The sequence below is a fragment of the Sinocyclocheilus grahami genome, unplaced genomic scaffold (genome assembly GCF_001515645.1).
Source record: "Sinocyclocheilus grahami isolate Dianchi unplaced genomic scaffold, SAMN03320097.WGS_v1.1 scaffold1776.1, whole genome shotgun sequence".
In the NCBI taxonomy this organism is placed as follows: domain Eukaryota; kingdom Metazoa; phylum Chordata; class Actinopteri; order Cypriniformes; family Cyprinidae; genus Sinocyclocheilus; species Sinocyclocheilus grahami.
The window spans coordinates 30,317-48,362 of NW_015506955.1; the positions used below are offsets into that span (position 1 = coordinate 30,317).

The window sequence follows — 18,046 nt, forward strand, 5'->3', positions numbered from 1 at the left end:
TTACTGTTTTTGCTGTATTTTGGATCAAATAAATGTAGGCTTGGTGAGCAGAAGAGACTTCTTTAAAAACAATAAAAATCTTACTGTTCAAAAACTTTTGACTGGTATGTTAGAAGATATTAACAATTAATAAGGTGAGTCTGAGATGTTTATTTGACAGTGATTTCCCATTTCTTGTTTGTATGAAGGCTAAATACAAATAAAAGGTGAACATTAATTTATTTGTGCTGTTTTTTCTTCTTCTAAAGTATTATATGGTTTTATATGAGGTGTCAGACTTGGCAAATTCATTTTTCATAAAGACATCTGTTGTGGGCGTTCTTGGCAGTTTTTACAAGGCTTTTTTAAATAGTGTTCATATCGATATCGGAATTATATTGTATCGACCGAAATTAAGAAATATATCGTGATATAAATTTAGGCCATATCGTCCAGCCCTAGTACTAATATATCAATTATGCTCAAGATATGTTCAAATCAATATATACATGTGTCTTGAAATTGGTTTGTGTACTAATATATCAATACATATGAATTATAGGTATTATAACGATATATTGGGTTTTTCAGATACGTTAAAAATGTGTTTAAAGTAAAAGAAAAGATTATTGTGCCTATACTAGTAAAACTATTTATATAAAATGATTTTAATAATTTAATATGTTAAATTATGTTCTTAGTCCTTCCTTCCTTCCTGTGACGGGGAGGCCCAGAGAGAAGCCATAAGAATTGTTGAATTAATTGCTAGATACAGTTTATTATGTAAAATGTCAACAATATCCAGATAAAAAAGTGAAATTATAAATAAAATGATCAACAAGCCCAATTTTTATTTTGAAATGTCTGTTATATTACTTTCAGCTGTTAAAAAAAAAATCTAAAAGCTAAAATATGCACTCTTACAGCCATCTACAACATGTTACATTATAAACACCACAAATTAAAAATAGTCATAATTTAACAACAGTAGATTTCTGATTTGAAACAGCAAGTCTGTACAATGTACAAAGGCACCACATTTTGACTGAATGTGCAACAATCACATTTAACTAAATGAAATCATAACCTTTTGAAGTTTAATAATTACATCAGGCTGATCCATGTTTTTAACTTAACAAAATTGAATTTAGGACTTTTTAAGGATCTATGGGAACTCCGTGCATGTTGGTAATGCACAAAAAAAAGTGAATACAAAAGCAGTGGGGTCCTGTGTTTTCAGCCACCTTCAGTTCAAAACGCTTTGGACCCCCTGTATTAATATTGTCCACCTGTGATCGGATAGTCACCTTAAACTTAAATGGACCTAGCACCGACCCTTGTGGTACCACATGCCCTGCATTTAAATTGTTCTTTAAAAGCAACAACAAAGCAAAAACTGTGAGACGTATTACCTGCGTTTTGGTGACATTGTACATCACACTGATGGCAGTCAGTGGGGACAGGTGGTAACACCTGGCACGGTAATTCACCTGAAACACACAGTTAATTTTAAATTATCCATCATTTTTCAACACTATACAATGCAAAAGTACATAAGTATTTATGATATAAGCATCTAAATTTTATGACAGACATGGAGCTTGTAGGATTTGTGTACTCAATGTTGTTCTGCCTGGGTTCAGCCTACCTGACACTGACGTCGAAACACAATGCAGGGATGGGCCAGGACATTTTCTGTAAAGAGGCTAATTCAAACCATACAAAAATTATTATGAGTTTACTAACATTATTTCACACATCTTAATATAATTGTACTTTCAACAAAACTTTAAGCCATAATTACTGGGGGTTTGTTACCTTGCAAGACCTATCCCAAACCCAGCAAATCTGTTCAGCTGTTCTGAAAGAAAGAATCAAGCAGAGATGGGCAGTATTTTAATTGCGTAAAATGTACTTAATTACTTTTGAGTATTTTGTCATTTGTATTTTACTGGACAAAAAAATAAAATAAAATGTAATTTGTAATTAAATACTCTAAGAGATTTGAAATACTTAAAATACTTAATCAAGTAGGTCATTTTATTCTCAGATAATACAATCTTTCTTCACCTGTGATAATAGTACTGCCAACTACAGCCTATCACAGTTTTTGGCTAGATGCAAGTGAATCATGACATCCTGTTGGATCCATAGGTGAAGTCTTAAAGGGTTAGTTCACACAAAAATGACAATTCTGTTGTTAATTACTCACCCACCCTTGTGTTGTTCCTATGGCTGGGTTTTGACACAAATTTCACGATTCGATTCGATTCTCATTCTCAAGCAAGTGATTCGATTCGATTCCATTCCATATCGATTATTTTGGATAAATATCAGGTACAATACATGGCAAATTTTCTCAACTAAAGCTGTAAAATATACATGAGAGTCAGTTGGTACTACATTACTATAATATTAAAAGGTTAAAATTGACTGATTTGTAGGCTAATATACAACTGCTAAAATGACACTTAATTAAGTTTTTTAAATAATAAAGTTACAATTACATAATACTTCTACTTCAAATCGTTTTTTTATATAAACATTTAAATGGTGGCTTTCATAAAACTTGATGGATTTATTCAAACATAAATTAAACATTGAAGAACAGTAAAAATTATAATGAATATGTTATATGGTGCATATATTTAGCAAAATGCCCCTTTTATACAGTTTATTTTTCTAGCTTACTATAATGAATTTATGGTCATCGAATGTTTTTTTCTGAAGTAAATGTGACGTTACGTGACACATTGTTTACAAACCGTTATATTGACGTTTTTGTGAGGCCGAAACACTAATTGAGAGATTACACGAGACAGGATACGGATTGTAAAGTTGTACTCTTTTTTTTTTTTTTTTACTTGCCTTCGGATGTTTAGTCATGATTATTTTGTGCTGAAACTGGTATTAATGTGGAGGAGATGATCAGTTCACATGCGCCTCGCGCTGCCACTTTAATTGAACTGAGGCGCGCCATGCTACAGCAATCTGTCACTCCACATTAAACAGAGCCAAAACCGCATTTATTGTTTAAATACTGCAATACAATGGACAGAATTTGAAATGTGAATTTCATATTAAAAGTGCCAAAGCACAATGTTTATTGAGATTTATTGGATGGGAGGTGCTCTTCAATGTTCCATCCATTAACTGAAAACAGACTAATCGATTCTTGGGATTTAAGAATCGATATCGTTCGGCCAAAATGAGAATCAATTAAAATCGAGATATCAATATTTTTTACCCAGCCCTAGTCGTTCCACTCCCGTAAGACCGTTCATCTTCGGAACACAAATTAAGATATTTTTGATGAAATCAGAGAGCTTTCTCTCCCTCTACAGTAAGCCATACATTCATTTACACATTCAAAGTCCAGAACGGTGGGAAAGACATCATTAAAACACTGTAAAAAAATGATTGTGATTTTAACAGTAAAAGACTGTAAAAATGCTATAGTAAAAACCTGTTAACTGGTTAACAGTAAGTTTCCATACTATATTCGGTGAATAAATGTAATTACATTTAATGTGATTTTACAGTAAAATGCTGTTAAAAATATGGTTTTGAAAATATGGAAGTGAAAAAGTCATTGTATAATTTACAGTGAAAAACTGTAAATTGACACTCCCAGAGTTCCCTGCATGACACTACATATTTGATTTTTTTTTTTTAAATAACATGTTTCTTCTTAGTTTTAAATGCTATAGTAAAAACCTGTTAACTGGTTAACAGTAAGTTTCCATACTATATTCGGTGAATAAATGTAATTACATTTAATGTGATTTTACAGTAAAATGCTGTTAAAAATATGGTTTTGAAAATATGGAAGTGAAAAAGTCATTGTATAATTTACAGTGAAAAACTGTAAATTGACACTCCCAGAGTTCCCTGCATGACACTACATATTTGATTTTTTTTTTTTAAATAACATGTTTCTTCTTAGTTTTTCAGTTGTTCTTATCAGTTGTGTACATTAGGGTTTAATCTTACATCTAATGTTGTTAAATTAGTTGTTAACAGCTCGTAGAAAAGCTGTTTGTGATGAGCTGTTTCATCATGTGTCTTTCTCATGACCATGGTTATCAGTGCATTACATTTGTTCAAAACAGATATTAGTACTTCAATATGTTGGTTTATTAACATTACATCAGTTAATGAAATACGGTATTTTATTGTGAATTTAAGTTAAGTCTGTAAAATCTAAAATGTTGCTAACATATTTTTTACGGTGAAGTTCTGGCAACCACAGCTGCCGGTATTTTACCATAAAGTCACAGATTTTTTTTTTACAGTGTACTCCATGTGACTCCAGTAGTTTAACCTCAATTTTATGAAGTGACGTGAGTGCTTTGTCGGTGCAAAAAACATAATTTACCACTTTATTTTCAAAAATATTATCCAAACACATGTGTTGTGGTACTCTAATGAATATTCACTCATGTGAGTTGAGTTAATGCGCGAGTCTTCTATCGCGTGAACACAACACAAATACGTTGTGGTGCTCTCGTGAAAGTACATTGGAGATCAATATTTTCATAAAGTTGTAAATTATATTTTTTGTGCAAACAAAGCACTTGTGTCGCTTAATTAATTTGAGGTTAAACCACTGGAGTCACATGGAGAACTCTACCGATGTCTTTCCTATGCCTATGGAGGGACAGAAAGCTTTCGGATTTCATCAAAAATATCTTAATTTGTGTTTGGAAGATGAATGAAGGTCTTATGGGTCTGGAATGACATGAGGGTGAGTAATTAATGACAGAATTTCCATTTTTGGGATGGCACAATAAAGCGATGTTCACTTACAGAACGCAAGCTTCTAGAGGGCACATAAGTCTGAAATAATGAATTTAGGTAAAGGGGTGCAGAGCCAGTGGTGGTTTTGTAGGCAAACATCAATGCCATGAATTGTACGCGAGTAGCTATTGGTAGCCAGTGAAAATTGATAAATAAGAGGTGTGGCGTGCATTATTTTGGCTCATTAAAAATTAACCTTGCTGCAGCGTTCTGGATTAATTGTAAAGGTTTGATAGAACTGGCTGGAAGACCTGCCAAGAGAGCATTGCAATAGTCCAGCCTGGACAGAACAAAAGCTTGAACAAGGAGTTGTGAAGCATGTTCCGAAAGAAAGGGCCTGCTCTTCTTGATGTTGAATAAAGCAAATCTGCAGGACCAGGCAGTTTTAGCAATGTGGTCTGAGAGAGTAAGCTGATCATCACTCATAACTCCAAGGTTTCTGGCTGTTTTTGAAGGAGTTATGGTTGATGTGCCTAACTGGATGGTGAAATTGTGATGAAACGATGGGTTTGCTGGAACCACAAGCAGTTCTGTCTTGGCAAGGTTGAGTTGAAGGTGATGGTCCTTCATCCAGCAAGAAATGTCTGTTAGACAAGCTGAGATGTGAGCAGCTATCGTCGGATCATCAGCATGGAATGAGAGGTAGAGTTGAGTGTCATCAGCATAGCAGTGGTATGAAAAGCCATGTTTCTGAATGACAGAACCTAATGATGCCATGTAGACAGAGAAGAGAAGTGGTCCAAGAACTGAGCCCTGAGGCACTCCAGTAGTTAGATGTTGCGACTTGGACACCTCACCTCTCCAAGATACTTTGAAGGACCTATCTGATAGGTAAGACTCTAACCACTGGAGTGCAGTTCCTGAGATGCCCTTTGCCAATAGGGTTGACAGGAGGATCTGGTGGTTAACCGTGTCAAAAACAGTGGACAGATCCAGCAAGATAAGTATTGAAGATTTGAAATACGCTCTTGCCAGTCTTTGGGCTTCACAACTGAGAGTATTATAAAATAAAATGAGAGTATTCAACAATTTTCAAGTATTAATCACTTTTTATTGCCAATGATTTGCTGGCTACAGCTCACTTAATGGCCACCAGTGTCACTAATAACAAGGGTTTCTGAATCCTGCATAGAGCCCTTTAACAGCTAAATTTCAGCATTTTTAGGAGTCAATTTTTACTGTTGACAGTGAAACAGCTTGAGGCATCCTCTTGAGTAGGACTAGGCGGTATGACAATACAGTTTTGCAGTACTGCTTAATTTTTGACACGCTGATAAAGAAACGATAAAAGAGTGATGAAGAAACATGAAAAAATAAAGCGTGGTATTCAAGTAAACACAGTCGGTTGTGCCTTAAGTGAAGTTAGTGAACATAAGAAATTAGAAGAAATATGGATCAGTATATTGGATATATTGTGTGGTGTTAGGGTTAAAGAATATGTTGTTTACAAGTTGTTCAAGGAGGGGAAAGCACTTTTCTTCTCTTATGTGTGTATCTAACTCTAGTATTACTAAATGAAATAGCACTGTTCCTTGCACTTCAATTGATTGCTTGTAAATATTGTTTGTATTTTTGTATTTTCAAATGACAAATTACTTGTGTTTTAATTAAATTCATTTCTCACACCAGTATTTTGTATTTTAATTAAATACATTTGATGAGCAAGTATTTGTAATTTGTAACAAAACACTTTTTGATGCATTTGTGTCCATATCTGGAATCAAGGAAAGTTGTTTCGGGAAGAAAAAAAATCGACCTGTGTGCCTTTCTACATTTTATTTTAAAGGTCACTGGATGAGACATTTGTTTGCTTTCACCCAGTTCAAGTAAATAACGGAGTGTTTACAAGTGTGATACATTTTTATAAGTGCCAGCTGCATCTTTAGAGTTCATGACCACTTTATTAACACTGCCTAGAGCCCTATGATTTAATACTGTCTAGGGCCCTATGAAAACTCGGAATCCAGTCATGAAAAGGGAATTTACCGTTTAACGCGGAACGTCACAGAGTTTGTCAAAGTTTAGGTGAATTAATCAAAACTAGGTCATTACACTTAAATCAAATCGTGATATGGACTAGTATCTGAAAATTAAGCAACAAAAAGACTATTTAAATATAAATCCTGCATGTTCTGCGTGTCTCCGTGTGAATGAAAGGTGCAGGTGCGCGGTTTCGTTTACTACACACTGAAGCGCGCGTGATATTCGCTGTGATTTCAGTGTCTGCCACCTCAATATATGAGTACATATAAACAATCTCTAGAACTGCTCTGGGTCACTTCATGAGCATTTGACCGTTTTATTTGAGAGAAACTTTCGTCATATCATATGCACACAGAAATTTCAAAGTATTCATGGCAACCCGTCAAAATAAAAGTTTGGTTTAACTTGAAGACATTATTGTGCCTGAAATATATTACTGTTGTTCAGTAGAATGTACGTAATACTACAACTACTACTACTACTTAGGGGTGGGCGATATGACCAAAATCTTATATCACGATTTGACAAATTTTATATCACGATAACGATATATATCACAATATAGTTATTGTTTCTTTTAAAAAGGTTTTATGATATTAAAATCTTTGATACCATAGAATTTTCATAATCCTTATCACCAATGTCAATATCAAACTAATACAAGCCTAAAAAGAGACAAAAAAACAAAAAACTCCAGCTCACTGAAGATAAATAAAGTCAGTGATGAAATAAGGATAAGAAACTAATTGCAATCAATAGACAAAAAAACTAGTGTTGACTCAGTATAAGTCACATGAAAAATGATATTTGCATATTAATGTTGAATAACTATAAATAATTTGTCTTATAACCTAATAACTGCGAATTTAGGCTACTGTTTATTTTGTACAATTCTGTATCTATACAGTGCAAGTCAAGCAGGAGCATCGGGAATTCAATTCGTTTAAACATACTGGTTCATTCATACGAATCGCTTGATCACTTCATTGAGCCACTTCAAACCGCTTCATTTGAGTTAGCAACGTTACATTAGAACCGTTAGCAATGATACGTTTTCTTTTTGTTTTGTTAAATACATATTGAATGGCAGAGATGGGCACAAATACATCAAAAAGTATTTTGTTACAAATTACAAATACTTGCTCATCAAATGTATTTAAAGGGGTCATATGATGCTTTTTTAAAGATCATTATTTTATGTATTTGGTGCAACAGAATATGTTGACATGCTTTAATGTTCAAAAACACATTATTTTTCAAATACTGTACATTATTGTAGGTCCTCTATGCCCCGCCTCTCTCAAACGCTTAGTTTTCTACAAAGTCCCTCCTTCCAACAAGCACAGTCTGCTCTGATTGGCAAGCTGACCCAGTGCATTGTGATTGGCTGAACACCGCAAGCACTCGTCGGAATTGTAACGCCCCTTACCATAATCGCGAGCGTCAGCTTTCAAAATAAATAAAGACAGAGCCCGAAAGGGGAACAGAGTCCCGTGACAGACACAGTGATGAAGCTGGTATGTGTGCAGTACACAAGCCACGGTTAAGACAGCTGCCTCCACTTTGATGTGACCCTGTCTCTCTCTCGCTCTCTCTCTCTCACACACGCACGCACGCACGCACGCACACACGCACACACAGTCAATAACAAATACTTAAACTAATAACAAAACAGTAGCTGATTCAGAAGCGCCAGATTATCATAGCAAAGTCAGAATTACCTCCTCTCCTAGGTTCACGAAACGGTCGTCCATAAAATGCATCGCTGTTCTGTTGTAAGTAATCTTAAAGATTCCTAAATGCATCTACTTTCGGAAGGCGAAATAAAGTGCTTTTGCTTTCGCCTAGAAACACACAGCGTCTCCCTGACATGGCTGCTTCAACACTAACTGCAGTTACTGAAACCACACCGTCTTTCTTTGCGTGCACTTTTGGGCGGCATTATGCTAATATTTCCACATAGTGACGTAGACATGTGGGGGCGTGTTAGAACGAGCCGTTTTAGGGGGGCGTGGCAGAGTCTTAACTTTTATAAAGAATATCTCTTTGGTTTTGAGACTTTAGTCTTTGCAACTTCAGGGATCTTATCTACGCACAATCAGCTTGTAACACTCCAAAGAGAAAGGAAAACGTGAAATCGCATCATATGACCCCTTTAATTAAAATACAAAATAATGGTGTGAGAAATGAATTTAATTAAAATACAAGTAATTTGAAAATACAAAAATACAAACAATATTTACAAGCAATCAATTGAAGTGCAAGAGACAGTGCCACTACATTTAGTAATACTGGAGTTAGATACACACATAAGAGAAGAAAATTGCTTTCCCCTCCTTGAACAACTTGTAAACAACATATTCTTTAACCCTAACACACTAGACAATATATCCAATATATTGATCCATATTTCTTCTAATTTCTTATGTTCACTTAAGACACAACCGACTGCATTTACTCGAATACCATGAAGCATGCCCACGCTTTATTTTTTCATTTTTCTTCATCGCTCTTTTATCGTTTCTTTATCAGTGTGTAAAAAATTTCACTGTCAACAGTAAAGATTGACTCCTAAAAATGCTGAGATTTAGCTATTAAAGGATTAGTTCACTTCCAGAATTTACTCACCCCCACGTCATCCAAGATGTTCATGTCTTTCTTCAGTCGAAAAGAAATTAAGGTTTTTGAGGAAAACTTTTCAGGATTCTTCTCTATATAATGGACTTCAATGGGGACCTGCGGATTGTAGGCCCCAATTTACTCTTACTTAACAATTACTTAAAATTGGGGGTACAATTTACCCCCAATTTTCAATGCAGCTTGAAAGGGCTTTACATGATCCCAGCCGAGGAATAAGGCTCTTATCTAGCACTGGTGGTTCATTTTCTTAAAAACAAAAATGATTTACTTTTTAACCACAAATGCTCATCTTGCACTTGATTTCACGCATTACATAGTCACGTTGGAAAGGTCACTCACGATGTAGGCGGAAGTACCGACCCAAGTGTTTACAAAGCAAACGTGCAAAGAAAGACAAACGCCTAGGGCTGCACGATTAATCGAAATTAAATCACAAAGGCGATAAATCGCGATTAGGCAGAAGCTGCGATTGTCATGCGTATCTTTCAGTGAAGTACGGTTCCATTCGAAGGCCAGAGGGCGCTCTCGCGCGTTACCTCCAAATACTCCTCGCAGAAGAAACCCAGAAAATGCCTATAGCGGTTGCTGAATAAATAGAAGATTTAACTGCTTTCATTAATTCAACGTGACTAATAAACACACGACTACGACAATATATGGTTTATCGGAGTTCGTCTTATTATAATTTTTATTATAACAAAGTATATAATAATGCAATTCTAATCGACATAGCCTTTAGCCAGAAATATGTTGCGTGCCTTATTCTGTGTTTGAAGCAACATCATCTCACAGAAGGATTTATTTCAAACACTCGACTGATGTTATGAAGTGAGTTTGGAGTTATTATGTTATACATGTTATACATGTTATTAAATGTGCTATTTTCACGTGCTTTCAGATGGAGCAGCATTTACTACACAGAGCCGTAGTTCACTGACAAGCTACGCAAACAGCTTTCATAATCGCAGAAAGATTTCTGTGATTTCATAATCACGCAATTATATCGTCTGCGATTATGAATGCGATTTTGCGTAGCTTGTCAGTGAACTACAGCTCTGTGTAGTAAATGCTGCTCCATCTGAAAGCACATGCTGGAGATTTACTACTAATCACAGAACTGGCTTTACTGACAAGATACAAATGACAATCGAATTCGATTAATCGTGCAGCCCTATAAACGCCCTTTACAAAATAAGGTAAAACAACGATTTCGATCGATTTTGAAGTTGGAGGAGAAAATGAGAAGGAGTTTTTCGCCCTACCCTAACTTTCTGAACCGCAGTACACAGACGAAGAGCTAACCGTGCCTGACCTTTCCAACATGATTACGTAATGCGTGAATGCGCGTCGTGGAGCTAGTGCAAGACGAGCATTTGTGGTTAAAAGTATATACATTTAAATTTTTTTAGAAAATGACCGATCGTTTTGCTACATAAGATGCTTATTCCTCAGCTGGGATCGTGTAGAGCCCTTTGAAGCTGCAATGAAAATGCAATTTGGAATTTGCTATTCTTTTCAACTGAAGAAAGAAAGACATGAACATCTTGGACGACATGGGAATTTTTTTTCTGGAAGTGAACATCCTTTAAAGGGCTCAATGTAAAATTCAGAAACTCTTGTCATTAGTGACACCGGTGGCCATTAAAGAGCTGTAGCCAGCAAAGTATTGCTCATGCTCTTGCACACACTCCATAGTCATTTGAGCAAGCGATGACTAGACATGTGAAACCTATTCAAAAGATTTAAACAGCCATTCAGATTTGTGTATTCGCTATGGTGTTCATCACAGCGCCAAACACTTAAATATTTAGACTTAATAGGCTATTTATTTTCAAACTTTTTTACATTTTAATCTGGACTACAACATGCCCTAGATATTGTTTGAAAATGTTTTGATTATTTATTGTTCAGTCACACTTTACATTAAGGTCCCTTTAGTTAATTCATTAGTTAAACTGCAAATGAAAAATTCTTCTAATCATTCATTAATCTTAGTTAATTTCAATATTTAATAACACGTTAAAATCAAAAGTTGCTACTGTGTTATTTAATGAACTCGAGCTTAATCTTTAACAAAGATTAAAGGTGGGGTAAGCGATTTTTCAAAAACGCTTTAGAAAACTGATTCGGGCCGACTAGCAAAACAAACTTGTAGCCAATCAGCAGTAAGGGGTGTGTTTACTCATGATGTGGAGGAGAGAGAGTTCAGTGCACAGGACGGACATTAGCCGAGTCGAGCAACAGAAAGATAGAGATGTCGGATAAAAAACAAAAGAGGAAAATGTCTGCGGAACAAAAGAAAGCTTACAATAAGGCAAGAAGTATGGACCCGTGTAAATATCGGATCAGCTTTCCAGCGCTGGAGAGAACTCAAGGAGTGGAAGGCCTGCGATCGGACGCCGAAGTTGCTTTGCTTCTTCTCGATAGGTGAGTAACACCGTGTCTGCGCGGCAACAGCTAAAGTCTGTCTAGTACACTGGATGCGACAAAGCGACCATTGAAAATCATTCGAAATTTGTGTCAATACGTCATAAATAGAACACAGCAGCAGTTTTCTGTCGGGGATTTGTCATGTCGCGCCACATCCAGTGTAGACCATAGATATGTATACAGTGGGGAAAAAAAGTATTTAGTCAGCCACCAATTGTGCAAGTTCTCCCACTTAAAAAGATGAGAGAGGCCTGTAATTTTCATCATAGGTATACCTCAACTATGAGAGACAAAATGAGGGAAAAAAATCCAGAAAATCACATTGTAGGATTTTTAAAGAATTTATTTGCAAATTATGGTGGAAAATAAGTATTTGGTCAATAACAAAATTTCATCTCAATACTTTGTTATATACCCTTTGTTGGCAATGACAGAGGTCAAACGTTTTCTGTAAGTCTTCACAAGGTTTTCACACACTGTTGCTGGTATTTTGGCCCATTCAGACAGCATCACTGATTATAATGAGTTCCATAGTATTTTGTCACGCCACACCACTCACTAGAGCCCTGCATTTCAGCCCGGGCTCGACGGGCCCCGACTTTTTTACGCCCCTCGGGCCGGGCTTTGGGCCAATTTTCACGTTATAGTTAAGACGCGGGCCGGGCCTTGGGCCTGTTTTAGGCTTCCCCTTATTTTTATATTTTAGACATCCATCAATTAGTGATGAAAAAAACTGCAGCGCTGGTGGAAACAACACGAGATCGTGCTAGCGGCTCGACGGTGTTTATTGTCCCGCCAGGAGCAGTATGGTGCGTGCCGTCAATAGGCTTAAGTTTGCCGCAAAGCACCGGCAAAAGTAATTACCATAAATGTGACAGGGGGAAATAGTAAGGAGATATTTGAGTTATTTACTAATAAAATAGTGTTTTCTGAGTCGGTGTCGCAAGGACGAATTTGCCGATTTGCCTTCTTTAGAGAGAAGTGCATCTTTACGGATTATGATTATAATGAAAGAGTTTTTGTTTTTGATTTGTTATATTTCGTTAAGTAGTAATTTAAAGCTTTCTATAGATGTATTTATCATGTCTGTGAAGCATTTATTCGCTGAGTTTCGGTTCATTTTTGTGAAGCGCTCCTGTTCAAGACGAGACGGCAGAAAGCGCATCATGGTTTTTTTCTTTATTTTATAAAAGCACAACGTTTTGTTGATATTGCGAGTGCACACAAATAAAAGTAGACCCTTTAGAGCTACGAATGATGTATTACTCGTACCTTTATGAGCAAAAATGATGGCGTATCCAATGAAAAAAATGCAAGTGATCTCGCTGGTGCCTCCATGTCCTGCAAAGCATCTCCGCACAAACTATTGGATATAGCGCACATTTATCTAGGTTTAACATTTAAACATTGTTATATGTTTAAACTGTTTTATATCTATAGATTTTATTGTAGGCAAGTTGTGATGATTTGAGAAGGCTAAATTGATCAAACATACAGTAGGTTCACTGTCTGCCACTGGCCGCTTGGTCGTTACTTTAAAAAAACAAAAACCTATATTTAGTGTTAGCATTAAACGTTTTTTTTTAATTAACGTCATAAAAAAACGAAACGAAATATAATCACTTTGCTATTACATACAAAATTGAACTATTTTAATGGCTGAAACAGTAGTATAAGCTGTTTTGGGAGAAGGGGAAAAAAAGACGGTCTTGGGCCGGTAATTCTGATAAGCTGGCAGACACGGGCTGGGCTAGGGCCTGAGCGGGGCTAGGGCCTAAATTTGAGGCCCGTGCAGGGCTCTACCACTCGCGTCCGGTGTAGACACGGTGTAACATTGGTTTTGCTTTGTTTCACAGAACTAATCTTTGCCTGGGTTGTGTACGTATGTGTGGGGTGGAGCTATCATATTAGGGTCAAGACCCTTTTGGGGTAGGGACATGTTTGTTTTGGTGATTTCAAATGTCAACATTGGCTACCAGAAATCGCTTAACCCACCTTTAATAACTTTTGTAGCAAATTAAACTATTGCTCATTGTTAATGTTAGTGCATTAACTAAGGTTAACTAATAAGATCTTATTGTAAGGTGTTACCTATTGGTCTTTATAATTCTTTTGCACTTTAATCTGCGTGAAATAATTTACTTCATACATTTTTTGTGTGTATTGCAGTTACTTTTTGTTATAAGAAAAAAGTTATTAAAACTGTTATACTTTATTATGAAAACACTTTTTTGCAACTAAATTTCAATATCGTGATAATACCGTATACCGTGATAAAAGCATTAGCAATTAATCACAACAAGAAAATTTGATACCGTCACATGCCTAGTGACGACCAATGTGATTCACCGACATCATGTCGACAGATGAGGTTCATTAAAATTACACTGTTATGATAGTTTCCCTTGGATTTTCTTGGAGTCCTTCGCATAAAATTTAGTCTACAGGCTCTCTTTTAAATTAATTGTAGAATAACCAATTAATAGTTTACCACATTTTATATTGTTGTTCAACAATGTTTTTTGCTTTGCCCCGAAATGCAACCACAAGTCTTCGGATGGAAGATGCTTGTTTTATCTCTTGTTTCCTACTGATGCGGAGACTCTGGGTTCGCACCACAAGGTAAACTCATATTACGATTATTCCATGTAAACACCACAATAACCAGCTTTACGTGGTCACAGTGAAAGTGAAACTTTAATTATGCATAGTGCTTAAAGCCACGTTAAAATTAAAAGTTTCCGGCCACATGAAGCTGTTAGAAAGTAGAAAGATTGAAGATTTTCTAGAAGCAAGGATACAATAACATTTTGTGTAACCAACCACCCTAACAAAATGATAGCTGAAATGGTAATCTTACCAATATCCAAAAACTTGCTCAATCTGCTGTCATTTAATAGATTAAATGCACTCGAATATTATTGAATGCTATGTGGAGGAGACACGTTTTTTAATTAAAATATTCATATTATTCAAGGATTTATTGACTTTTAATGCACCTTATTTTGAAATGTACAGAAATACGTGCTTTCATATGTGCTTTAGTTATGATTAATTCATTTATTCACTACTTGCTATTTATTATTAATGTTTCATTTCAGTTTTAGTTTGGCTCTAGTTATTGTTTTTATATGAAAAGGTTCATGTAACATGGATTAAAATTCATCCACAGAGTAAATCCTTTTCACTGAACATGTTTCTAAAAAATAAGTTTGAAAAAGTTGTCGGGAGCATGGTGGTGGTGACGTTGAAGGCGAGCGAGCGTGGTGTAGTTCGTTTATAGCCTAAGTTTAGCTTTTTAGTTCTGGCGCTGGTTTTTAGGCTTCAAAATTCAGTATATTATTTTGTGAAGATTATCTTGATGGACAAAAAGTATAAGCATCATAAACTATGGTTAAACACAGAGCTTATTTTTTTTTTTACAATAATCCAAAAGCCAATGGAAAATTCCTATTGGCTTTTTGTCAAGGGAACCAGTGTGATGCTAACAGCCGATTGGCCTACAAAGTGACGTACCTATTAGTATTTTAAGTATTTAAAATAGAAAATACTCAAAAGTAATTTAACTACAAATTACATTTGATATGTTTTTGTCCAGCAAAATACAAATGACAAAATACTCAAAAGTAATTAAATATGTATTTTACATACATGCAGAGGCGGACAGTAACTAAGTACATTTACTTGAGTATTGTACTTAAGTAAAGTACCGATACTCAAAAAGTGTACTTGAGTATTATTTTTTCTGGGAACTTATGACTTTAACGTCACTACATTTGAAAGACAAATATTGTACTTTTCACTCCACTACATTTCTTTCAAGGTCCTCGAAGTAGAAAGTCGTTACTATGCAGCAGCTTTGAAAGTCAGTGGGTGATTTTTTTCTTCTCTAAAACGTGACTTTCTTTTTTTTCAGACAGTTTATCAGTAATCACTCTTGTAGGGCTACATGAAGTGATTTCCCAGCATTTTTTGAACACTGACCAGTTGCAAATGCAACAATTCAATAATACAAAGTTAATATTGTGGAATACATTACACACAATATTGTCTGATTTTACTAAATTTGTGTACGTGAAAATATTACATATAAAGCCACAGAAGAACTGTTGTGCATCTCCTAATAAAACGCAATAGGTGTTGGACTTGAAGCAGCACTGCACAGACATCGAAGTACAGTGAGAGCGATTAGACAGCATTTTTAAAATGTTTGTTTTGATGTCAAATAAGTCTTGTCGTTTTGCTTTTTTTTGTTAAAGCAGTGTTGCTGTTGTAAAGTTATACAGCTACAGTTGTGTTGCTGGGTTTTAAAGCAGGTTTGATTTTTTTAAATCTTCCTTATCACTCTGTATTTACAGGATTTCACTGTACTGTACTCAGCAGGTGTAATGTATTCTAAGTTGCTTCAGAAGTACAACAATAAAACAGTGCATTGACATAAGAAAGGAAATTTACTTTTGGTACTTAAGTACTTTTAAAAGCTGTTACTTCTGTACTGTCGCTTGAGTAAAAATCGGTCTTTACAACTTTTACTTGTAATGGAGTAATATTTGACCAGCAGTATCTGTACTTTCACTCAAGTAATGGAGTTGAGTACTTTGTCCGCCTCTGCATGCATGTAATTAAAATACTGTCCATCTCCGTTGGGTGGAATACTGCTGTTATGACAGTTCTGATTAGAATATATACATCCATCTGTGTAATACCCAAGTCCCAAACCAAATAATAATAATACCCATATCAAATACAGGCCTAATAAATATAAAATCCCAAAGTAATACCAAACTTTATACAGAAAGGCTTGGTAATGCTTTGGTGTTTTAGTTGGATGCCATGCTACTTGTCTTTGAAACCTTAATTGTTTTCATATTTACAAACTTACTAGCTGTTCCAGGTGAAACCGAAACGAATCGGTTCAACTGAATCATTAAACTGATTTAAAAGAGTGATTCTTTATCGAATCGAATATCACTAGCTGGAGATGGGCGGAAGAGCCTCACTCATTTACCACATATTTACTAAAAGCATGACTGCAGCTGCAGGGGCGGGTCTTGTCTAATATAAAGCTCATGACACGAATGATCGTCGTGCGATACTACTGCTTGTGGTTATTCGAATAATATTCCTTTCCGTAATAACATCCCACTTCAAGCATACTGATCATAAACTGTACTCAGTGTTACCGGACGGTGGAGCCGCTGATTGGGCTTCGTCTGCTGCTCCAGGTGGGGCAGGCGCCTTCTCAAACTGGGGTGTGCGATCTCCACAATGCAGGTTTCTGCTGCCAGGTATATCTGGAGGCGTGGTGACCCAGTGCTGGAGGTCAGTGCCGGATGAATTATTGAATGACCTGCCCGAATAGCCCCCGCTGAATGACGGATCCTCTCGGCCCCTGTAACCCAAACCCTCAAAGCTGTCAGGCCGACGAGAAGTCATGCTGGGAAATTGACAAGATATCTCAGTCTGACTTCCAACGATTTATAACCTATGTCACATAGGATACGAGGTCATTGAAAATGATAGCACTCGAAAAATGCGCAAATTAATTTCTGGTTGACCGAGGCTGCTAGCAAGGATAGTGCTTTAGCAAAACAACCCAGCACAAGCTTGAGTGACTTTTGTCGGTTGACAGTTTACTTCCGGTTTGAATGTGGCCTTATGGGGTATGTAGTTTATTGCATCTACAAGCCGATCAGATATAATGCAACTTCTTTAATACACGAGAAACAGTTTATTTTAGGGCCTATATTGTGTAGTGTCAGACACAGACTCAGCGAAGAAATGAATAACATCCACCGTACGTATTTTTAACCATAGGTTGATGTGAAAGATGAGACAGAACAGTGTATCATCCAGTAGGCTATAACAATATACAACGACTAGGATAAAGATGTAGTATAAGTATAGTAGTGTATATATAGACTATATATACTATAATAACGCTTATGTATATTGCCGTTTAAAAGTTTGGGATCAGTTAGACTTGTAATGTTTTTTAAAGAAGTCTCTTGTGCTCATCAAGGCTGCATTTATTTGATCAAAAATACAGAAAAAAACAGTAATCTTGCAAAATGCTATTACAATATAAAATAATGGTCTCTATTTTAATATCCTTTAAAATATAATTTATTTCTGTGATGCAAAGCTGAATCTCCATCAGCCATTACTCCAGTATAAAGTGTCACATGATCCTTCAGAAATCATTCTAATATGC

The 18,046-nt window shown here is 35.9% G+C and overlaps 1 protein-coding gene across 1 annotated transcript in view; it reads right to left on the minus strand.

Moving 5' to 3' along the window:
* slc25a46 (solute carrier family 25 member 46) overlaps positions 1 to 17,458 on the minus strand; it is a 27,038-nt gene extending 9,580 nt beyond the window's left edge. The window contains exons 1-4 of the mRNA XM_016259001.1: positions 17,016 to 17,458; positions 1,798 to 1,840; positions 1,628 to 1,685; positions 1,392 to 1,469 (exon numbers count right to left, since the gene is read on the minus strand). Coding sequence (XP_016114487.1) covers positions 1,392 to 1,469; positions 1,628 to 1,685; positions 1,798 to 1,840; positions 17,016 to 17,268 — 432 coding nt within the window. The 5' untranslated portion in view covers positions 17,269 to 17,458. The remainder of the gene's footprint in view (positions 1 to 1,391; positions 1,470 to 1,627; positions 1,686 to 1,797; positions 1,841 to 17,015) is intronic.
* Positions 17,459 to 18,046: the final 588 nt, after the last annotated feature.